At 38.4% G+C, this 10,734-nt stretch overlaps 1 protein-coding gene across 1 annotated transcript; it reads right to left on the bottom strand.

The window, feature by feature from the left end:
* Positions 1-579: 579 nt before the first annotated feature.
* Positions 580-10,527, bottom strand: LOC140230578 (fatty acid-binding protein 12-like). The gene is made up of 2 exons (XM_072310720.1): positions 10,295-10,527; positions 580-811 (listed from the first exon to the last, which is right to left on the bottom strand). The coding sequence occupies exons 1-2, from the start codon at positions 10,525-10,527 to the stop codon at positions 580-582; spliced, it is 465 nt and encodes a 154-aa protein (XP_072166821.1).
* Positions 10,528-10,734: the final 207 nt, after the last annotated feature.

Raw genomic sequence — 10,734 nt, 5'->3', positions numbered from 1 at the left:
AGGAGTGCGAGAAAATGCAATCAAATAAATGAGTAATAATTTAAAATTCTATTCGCTGTCCTTAGATTAATTCAATTCATCGAATCGATCCAGGGGTTCATCTACAGTGGCTCCTTATCTATTGCGCAACGTGTATTCTTTGTCAATACTGGAGGCGAGCTTTAAAACACGGGTTTATAAATGCAGAGTACGATTTCCGAATGGTTGGAGAATCTACGGTGACGCACTGTCGTGACTGTCCTGTGCTTGGTAGCGAGGGGAAGGTCAAGATCCCAGGACTGAATTTTCAAGTATCCTCTTTCACCACGAGGTGGAAACGCAGAATTGCTTTGCGGAATGCATAATGATAGGAGTTTGAGTGTGAAGGAAGAGGAATCTGAGAGGCCACTAGCTGAGCGTCTTCTTTTGTTTCGGTACAACCACGACAACGCATTCTCATGGCTATTACTGGACTCGGATTTTCATTTCGTTTGCGTCCGTCGGTGTGGAATATTAAGTTATCCGCGTGAAAGTAGGACAAGATTATTAAAACGGATCCGATTGAGCAGAGGCTGATCATTCCCCCTTTCATCCTCTCAGTTATTCATTCTGGCGTACGAAGGCATCCCACTCTTCTTTACTCGCCGCGCGAAACCGTCGTCGACACGTGACGCTGTTCTTGAGACTCGTATATGTCTGGATGAGGTATCCAGCTTCGACGGCCGCCATGTTGGACCACTTCGGCGATCCTTCCACTTCTGTCTCGACGGCTCGAACCACCAGCGTGTCGTCGACAATTTCGGGTATCTTGACCTCTTTAAAGCCATGGGCACTAGAAAGAATCAGGGAGGAAGAGAGAGGGGAGATGTCTCTGTGAGAAAAAAAAGAAGAGATACAGATATATAAAGTCATGTTGTGTGTGTGTGTGTGTGTGTGTGTGTGTGCGTGTGTGTGTGTGTGTGTGTGTGCGTGTGTGTGTGTGTGTGTGTGTGTGTGTGTGTGTGTGTGGTGTGGTGTGTGTGAGGGTGACGGGGGAAATATTTCAATCACTTTATATCCCACAAAGGAATGTTATAACACAAGCTTCGTCGGAGAACTCGTATACGGAAAATCGATAAACAGACAGAAGGACAGACAGAAAGACAGGAAGAGAGAAATAGAGAGGGAGAGAGAGAGAGAGAGAATATGTGTGTGTGTGTGTGTGTGTGTGTGTGTGTGTGTGTGTGTGTGTGTGTGTGTGTGTGTGTGTTTGTGAATGTGTTTGCTTTACGCCTGTAAGGAAGACATCGAAATACACAAAGTAGGGCCTTTTTAGTATCCAGATAATGACTACTCAACTCGGGACGCCTCCAGCGATTGGAAGCGACGTTTTAAATTTTTTTCTGCCACTCTGTCTTTTCCTCGCTAATAAGTAGGACCCAATTAGGCAGCGTATCAGGCCGATCAAACTAGTACAAATAACATGTATCTCATAAATATCAAAACTTTCCCCAAGGGCTCCGTCTCTCGGCCAACTTAAGCCTTCTTCATAATGATACTGGAAGGCAAAATACATCGATGGTCGAGGCAGTTATTTTGTCGATTTGTATTTTGAAAATGACAATCTTTGACAGTTTGAGATACAAAAAAAAAAAAAAAAATCAGTCTCGAAAGGAGCTCGTTCCTAAATTTCCAGGTTTTTTAGACTGCCCAATAAAAGGTTTACTACATTTTGGCAATGCAAATTTATATTCGCAGTGTTGGTATATATCACATGGTACAGTTTTTGTCACAAGAGCTAAGATTATGTGTAGCACCGTATAGAAACGTATTCTAAAAAATATACGCATTTTTGGATCTTTATTATTATTCGTCACGTGAAGTACAATAGCCCTCTATGATACCCAAACATTATTATTATTATTATTATTATTATTATTATTATTATTATTATTATTATTATTATTATTATTATTATCATTATTATTATTGATTATTATTATTATTATTATTATTATTATTATTATTATTATTATTATTATTATTATTATTATTATTATTATTATTATCATTATTATCATCATCATCATTATTACTATTATTTGGATTCCGTTCAAATAGGAGAATAGCAAATTCTTTTGGGGTTTCCCTATTTGACAATAAATGGAAACGAGAATACTGTAGTAAATCATTAGAGGGGAATTTCCCTCTTTAGAGCAGACGATTAGTTGAGTATCAAACTAACAGTTAAGTGAAAGTTTGCGGGCAATCGGATATTTTATGACGTCATCAGGAATATTGCTAAGTAAGTATTGTCCCGACATCAGCTCTTTGCACGAGTGGCCTTCACCGTCACGCCGCTAGCGAGCGATCCTCGGTAGCCAAGTGTGCGCAACGGACCACATTGAGTAACCCCCCCCCCCCCCCGCTCTTAATTCAGATAGAGGAATCAAATTTCGTCTGATTTCGAGGATGAGACAAAATATCCCTTTAATAATAATGATAACCAATATTTATATAGCGCTTTTTCTAAACAGACACAAAGCGCTTCAACAATTGTAACAAAATACAAAAGTATTTTGTATTTACAAAACAAAACAGTATTTACGAAACAGTATTTACAAAACAAAACAGTATTTACAAAACAAAACAGAGAAAGAACAAGCAAAACAAATAAAAAATGACTTTACACTTGTCAGATCACTAGCAGTGGAGGCCTTACTTCTGGAACAAATAAGTTTTCACTTTCCACTCAGGATATTGAGCAGAGGCATTGAAATGCATGTCTCTCTCTCTCTCTCAAAAAAAAAAAAAAAATCTAAGATTAAGAATCATTTCGATCACTTTACAATGAAGCGATTTGCGTGAGCTGCGTCTCAGTCCTGTGTATGCAATTTCGCGTGACATACTAATTCTCCAATGGTCATGTCTTCTTCGACAGTCCTCCGAGTTTTTAGCTGCTGACGTATTGCTATTTTTTCCATTTTATTTTACAGTAAACATGAATGCTTGTTTGGTGTTGCCGTTTATTTTCTCTCCAGGTCCTGATAGCTTACGGGGAGAGCAAAGAAATAGATCTATGCAAATTTGAGCGCACTACAGCAATGAACGTAATGACATGTAAAAGGACAACTAAAGAAAATCTGGTCGCATTATCTTTGTACGCGTTACATTCATGCCTCTTTGTGTTATAGTAACTTAGACATCGAGATTGAAAAACAAAACAAACACAAGCAATTAAACAGAATAGTAAAGTTTCATTTAAGATCGGACATGAAATAAGATTGAAATGATTGATTTGATTGAGCAATATAGTCATGATAGTCATCTTCAGAACTGCCCAAATTTGAATTGAATTGAATTGAATTGAACAGGTTTTATTAGAAATCATGTCTGGCAGCCAAAGGCTGAATTGCACATGTTTTACAATCATAGTTATAAAAATAGACAGATTATTTCGGTGCTCTGTACAAACAATGATATAAGGACATGACATAAAAAAGAACATATATTACAGTGGTCACATGTGGTAAATCACAAGAAGTGATCAATCTATGAGGGTACCAGCCCAATCAATTCTGAAATTGCTTTTACAAAAACGAGAAGAAAAAGGAGATAAAAAAATATCCTGTCAACATGGCAACACTGCTCAACACTGAATAAAAAAAAAAAATCATTACTATTACAACTGATAATAAAATCAGTGAGGGTACCAGCCCATCAATACTCAGATTACTTTTTCAAAAAGAAAAGAAAAAAAAATGAGGAAAAGGGAAAAAATTCACTGTCAACATATCATTACACAACTAGTCATTAAAAAATTTCCATTACTATTTCATCTACATATATTGATTTTGATTTTTTAAAAAAAAAAAATCACACCTACACATCACATTAATCACGTGTGCCAAATTTCAATAAAATAAACAATATTTCTTTCTTTTCTTTTAAACAATTGTTATCATCATGACAGCTCATCCTTCAACGTAAATAAAACATGTATATCTTTTAGGCCTACATATCAAAAAACTACATCCATCAGAAAAAAAAAAACTATATCTCAAATCAAAATCTGAAATGAAAAAGAGATCAACTCAATCCACACTCATTGTTTTTCTTTATAACAAAACAATATCCGAAATTAAAAGAAAAGAAAAGCGAAATCTACCCGTCTCTGCTATAACAATCATAAAAATTATGGCTCAAAAACTGATAAGATCAGTGAAATTCTCACTATTACTTGGTCATTATCAGAAATAAAATTGGCCCAAGTTTAGTGCCCTGGGGGACACCTGCATTTATGTTTTTCCAGTCCGATAGCTTTCCATGGTACTTAACACACTGAGAACGAAATTCAAGAAAACTCACGATCCAAGAAACAAGGCAGGGTCTTACACTCATGTCAAGCAACTTCTGTACGAGGATGTTATGGTCTATGTTATCGAATGCTTTAGAAAAATCGGTCAAAACAATCGTTGATATCGCCTTTGAATTTTCAGCATTTGTCAGTATTTGGTGAAGCAACTGGATGAGGTAGTGATTTGTTGACAGGCCTTTCCGATTTCCGTACTGGTTGGGATCAATATGCTGAGCTATGTCTTCAACTAACCATTTAGCAATGAACGATTCCGCAGTTTTTGCAAAGTAACTCGTGAGAGCTATCGGGCGCAAATCCTGTACAGTGGGGGATACACACTTGGGGATCGGAACTATTTCAGCACATTTCCACTGATATGGTACTACACCCTTTCGGAAAGAAGCATTCAAAATATCAGCAAGGGGAGAAGCTAATTCACAAGCGAATTCTCTCAGGATCCGTACAGGTAGGTCTCCTGTAATGCTCGCCTTTCCCTGGTTTAATGTGCTCAAGATTTTATACACCTCCCAAGGCCGTACTATAGGACACTGATGTTGGGCTGGAAGGAAGGCTGGTAACCTGCTTCTGTCCAGTGAAGGTAAGTCAGCTGCTATCGAACAGAAATATTCATTGATATAATTGGCAATTGACACGTCATCAGCTGTATCATTGTCTGGAATGTGGATGGTAGTATCATTTTGCGCACCATGTGTGATGAGTTTTATTTGTCTATACCATGATGCAGGATCTCTTGCCTTCAGATCGCGAATTCTGGTGTTGTAATAACGATTTTTTGCTTTTGTTATTTCTCGTAGTGTTTTGTTTCTTAGATGGCGCCACAGAGATAATTGTTTACTAGCAAAAGCTATCTGCCTGCGACGTATAAGAGTTTTGACTTTAGCGGTAACCCATGGTTTATCTAATTTGTGCAGCCGGATGGTCTTTGTTGGAAGGTAAGTGTCAAGACGAGAGCGAATGTTTTCCAAGAGCACATCACACTTTTTGGAAAGATCATTAATCTGCGCAAGTTCTTCCCAAGTATGGTGAGTAATCCAATCTCCAAAAGACCTCAATCCACTATCTTTTAGGGGACGTACGACTCTTTTCTTTGTTGTATTTTGTGGACGTGATCGGTTGGCTGGGATCCAAAGGACACAATTATGATCGCTGGCAGCAATAGGAGAGATAACTTGAACATGAGAGTAAAGATTGGCATGATTAGTCACGATCTTATCCAAAACATTGTTTCCTCTGGTGGGTTCCATCACTACTTGGGTAAATTTGTTATTAGCGAGGATCATTTCAAGATTCAAATCGTTGAAATCCCCCATGAATGATATTCCCGCTTCAGGATACTGTAACATCAGTGCATCACTTGTAGATATCAAATGATCAATATATTGTTCAGCATACGGGTGGCGAGGGGGGTAGTATACGACACAGACGATGAGACTAGATAACTGCCGAGGTAAACGTGGCGGTCTCAGATGTAACCATATAGTTTCAATGTTATCTGGTATTTTGACAGACAGAAGACTTGGTTTAAGATGGTGCTTAGCGTATATTGCTACTCCACCTCCAGGTCGTCCACTCCGGTGATTAGAGAAGAGAGAGCAGTCAGGTAAGGAATATTGCTCAAGAGGTGTCAGTGGGTCAAACCATGTCTCTGTCAGGGCGATAACATCTGCATTATTATATGTGGCCACAATCGTGAGATCATCCAACTTATTATGTAGAGACCGCACATTTGACAGTAACACTGTAGGCAGATCATATCCTTTTACACAAAACTGATGATGAGAGTGGTGAGTATCAATATTAGTGAGGAATTGTTTCCTTTTGCGGTGTTGTTGAGGGGGATAGCTCTTTCCTCCTCTCGGTCTATGGATCACTGGAATCTTTTGGCCAACATCGAGACTTGTGTACGAGATTGCGCACAAAAATATCAAACTCATATGTTTTATGGGGCTTTTCTTTTTTTTTTTTGGGGGGGGGATGATTGAGGGAAAACCTCTTTCCCTAGTAAGTTATTATCACCAGGTTATCACAACGAAACGTAGGTTCACTACTAAGATTTGTTGTGAAAGATTGTTGTTGTTTGTTTTCTTCCCGGTATAACTAGAAATATCACTAACGGTGATTAAAAGACCCGCTCCCGCAACCCAGATTCCTATGAAAAAGAATTGAACCAGGGTTTGATTGTGTGTGTGTGTGTGTGTGTGTGTGTGTGTGTGTGTGTGTGTAGTACCTTGTTAGTATCTTTTGAGTTTGACTTCTTCACAATTGTGGAAGCAGTTCACTCCGCAAGATTTTCAAGAAGATATACTGTTACCATGGCAACGCCTTGTCGGTACAAACACAAAGTATGTCTTGCATAACTACACCTGTAGATCATTATACATACCAAATTTGAAATAAATTGCTTGAACACTGTGGAAGTAGTTCGCTTCACAAGGTTATTTTTTTTGGAAAATTATGGTTACCATGGCAACGCTTTCTCCGACAAACACATACACACACAAAAACATGTCTTGCTCATTTACACCTCAATGTCATTATGTACACCAGATTTGAGTTCAATTGCTTCAGTTCTTTCAAATTCATGAAATTCTTCGTCTAGATGTTTGGTTTTTTTTTTTTTCATTGCAACTGCATGGCAAATTGCCCTATATCGACGTAAATAATCACGAACTGAAATTATTTACGTCGATGTAGGGCAATTTGTCAATCAGTTACAATGAAAAAACATCTCGACGGAAGAATTTCATGAATTTGAATAATTACGCAGTACCCGCTGCATGTTATAAGGATTAGAACCAACACTTGCTGTCGGACAAAGGCTCGGTGGTCTATAGTGGAGATGACGCCTGTCCGGTGATCAGGAGGTCGTAGGTTCGAATCTACTATTAACCCTATAAAGGCCCAAGGGGGGCACTAATGTGCCCCCCACCATATTTTCGTTTGCCACTCCCACACCCTTTACCCGATTTCAACCAAAAGTTTCCTAAAATCTTATTGCAAACATTTTGATGTATAATTTAGCTATGTCCGATATTGCTGGTTGCCATGGCAACCGTAAACTGACAACCATGTTCGTCGGATTTTGCATGATTTTCTGTTTCAATTTCAGTTAACAACATAATAATGGATGAAATGGGGGTTTTCTTGGCTGTAATTTGCTGAAGGACCAAAATGTGAAGTAATTATGGTTGTGAATTACCCTGAAACGGTCTTCTTATTATTTCCTCCATTTATTATATGACATTGGTATTAAACAAAATATGATAGAAATAATCGAAAATACAGCATTTTTCAAAGACTAACCTTTTATTTTGTGTTATCGTGACACAAACTTTGCCTCTAATATCATTTGTTTATCATATTATCAATTTGCAAACACAAAATTCAATATTTTGGAAATATGAAATGTGATACCATTATATGTACCCGTTCCAAGCAATACATCATAGGTTGTATTTCTTTATAATTGTAATGAATAGCGCCCCCACATGTTGACTTGAGAAATTTCATTCATAACTAATAGTGAAGGTTGACTTCCTTTTCCTTTGTGGAGAATATGAAAATGATTGATATAAAATTAAAACATATATACCGGGGATAAATAAGTAAAAAGAAAAAACATGATTTTAGCGTATTTCCTAAGTATTTCTTTATATTTTGGTAAATAGCGCCCTCAATGGATGACCTTGAGAAATTTCAATTGTTGGTTCATGTAGGGTATGAGTTGCTCTACCCATGTGCCAACTATGACTGTCATAAATCATTAATAAAGAGGTTATATAGGGGGCACAATGTGCCCCCCCCCCCCCCCCTTTGCGCCTGGAAGGGGTCAAATAGCTTGGTCTTTATAGGATTAAACACTGATCAATTCAGTGCTTATTTACGTCGATGTAGGGCAATTTGTCATTCAGTTGCACTGCTTCAGTTCACTCCACAGGGTTTGGGGAAAATTGTGGTTACCATGGCCACGCTTTCTCCGACAAACATAAGAAAGAAGGTCTACACATTTACACCTCAATGTCATCATGTACACCAAATCTGAGTTCAATTGCTTCAAAATTGTGAGAGTAGTTCACTCCACAAGATTTTCAAGAAAATATGCCGTTACCATGGCAACGCCTTGTCGGGTACAAACACAAAGCGTGTCTTCCATAACTACACGTATATAGATCAGTATACATACCAAATTTGAAATAAAGTGCTTAAATACTGTGGAAGTGGTTCACCCCATTAGCTTTTGGGAAAATTGTGGTTACCATGATAACACTTTTTCCGACAAACATATAAAACATGTCTTGCACATCTACACCTCAATGTCATCATGTACCCCAAGTTTCATCAAAATTGCTTCAAAACTGTAGTAGTTCGCGACGCAAGATTTGCAACGGACCGTCCGACCGACCGACCGACCGACCACACGCTGATTCCTATATACCCCCTTGTACACTTCGTGTATCATGCGGGGGTATAATTACTTTAAGAGAAAAGTTTGACAGGTTAATGTTAAATTTGTAAAGCTGACATTCTCACGTACCTTCGTATTCTTTCATACACATGGTTGTGACAAAAATGACACGGAAAATAATTATACGAAACCCTATACAGTCCGATAGCTTTCTTTCTAGGTTTAGTTCTAGTGACAGTTTTACCACTTTTCCTTCATAATTTTACTCTGTTTATTACACTCAACTGGAAAGGGGAGAATGGGAGTCTTTCATAAGGAAAAGCTAAGGCACAACTTCTTTTCCCTGAAATGTGTATAACCGCGCGGAATCACGTACAAAATGTATCTATCTGGGGCCCGTTTCATAAAACTTGTCATCAGTGATAACTGCTACATTTCTATGACAAATTTGCTCTCAGCTAATTAGATGCAAGGACTTCAGAAGCTTGTCACATATATGACAATTTGTCACTGATGACAAGTTTTATGAAACGGGCCCCTGGGCTTGCTTCCTTGAGCTCAATGAGGTTTGCACATTATTAGAAGCCATCGGCATGATTTTTAACCGGTAATATGGAACTATGGGGGAGAAATAATTATTCAAGGCGACAGCAAAAACGTGAGTCCCCAATGTCGTTTATTTCTGGTCTGCCATACCGGAAACTTACAGAACTTTGATCATGTCGAACAGTGTTTGGTGTTTTTCTTCTACAGTCAAGGTGTGTTTTTTGCTCCCTTGTCGAATCCAGAGCAAGAGTGTGTGCTTCAACATGTGACTAGATAGCTCTGCCCACACACAAACAATCCTTGGCGAAAGAAATGAGAATGGCGCAGTTACTTCCTCCTGCATTTTAACTCAGCCAACCCTTTGCGGAATCTCCACATATCTCAATATATACCCCTTGGACAGTCTGAATTCTGGTCCCCGGATAACAACGATCAAAGATGCAAGATACCATCAGGAGTCGAAACGACTAACATTAAATCTCTCGGAGCTTGCCACAGCGTATGCGCGTGTGACGACTCATCTTGTGCATGTTTTACTGTGTTTGTTTCATTATGGTACCATTATATCATTATATCATACCATTTTATATCATTATATCATTATGTCATTATCAGATCATTATATTATACCAAGCATCAATATACAAACAAGAGTACTTACGGAGTATTTAAAAGAAATAAATATATATAGTTACGCGAATATTCATACAAACATAGGTTATGCATTTCATATTATTTTTAGAGTACAGGTGGAGGGGACCGTTATCAATAAGCAGTTTGTTTGACTGGTATAATGACCTCGAGGATATCATTATGGTTTCTTATAATTCTGCATATGTTTTCTTTACTGAAGGAACATTGCCCCCACAAACAAACAAACAAACACACACACACACACACACACATTCACTCACAATAAACCACTCGAATCTTAGGAACCTCGAGTCTTGCTGTTGTCATTCTTGCGGTTGTTAAGGTTACGATCTTTAAAATCTCACAAATCATACCTGTACAAGAATGGCTGACCAATGGTAAAATTCATCTCTTTTGGTTCTGTCCCTTCCTTCCAAGATCGTACCGTCACGTTCTTCCCGCTGGTCTCAATGAGCAGGTAAGGCGGGTGGCTGGTGTACACGGCTATCATGCTTGGAGACACACTAAGATCCTGCAGGTATTCCTCGTAGTTCTCTCCGTCCACAAAAATCCATCTGCCTTCAAACGAGGATGCACTTTGACCCATAATACCGTCTAAATCTATCAAAGCACGACGACGAAGAGAAAGAGAAGAACTAGGTAACACTATATAGCACTGTATTGGCCTAAATGAATTTCTAGCTGGTGTTGTAGAGCACTGGAAGTTTGTGCTGATCCTTTTTTCCCCTTCACACGTCGCATTTAACACTAAACTTGTTTGCGACACATTCTATGATTCTCTGTTAGAGGTATA

The sequence above is a fragment of the Diadema setosum genome, chromosome 7 (genome assembly GCF_964275005.1).
Source record: "Diadema setosum chromosome 7, eeDiaSeto1, whole genome shotgun sequence".
In the NCBI taxonomy this organism is placed as follows: domain Eukaryota; kingdom Metazoa; phylum Echinodermata; class Echinoidea; order Diadematoida; family Diadematidae; genus Diadema; species Diadema setosum.
This window is presented reverse-complemented; position numbering and strand designations above follow the sequence as displayed.

Bases quoted from the DNA above. Each gene is read 5' to 3' on its own strand.
- LOC140230578 (XM_072310720.1), bottom strand. From the start codon at position 10,527: ATGGGTCAAAGTGCATCCTCGTTTGAAGGCAGATGGATTTTTGTGGAC. The intron at 812-10,294 runs GTATGATTTGTG...GATTCTTTCTAG, and splicing joins GGTCAGCCATTCTTGTACAG to TGCCCATGGCTTTAAAGAGG.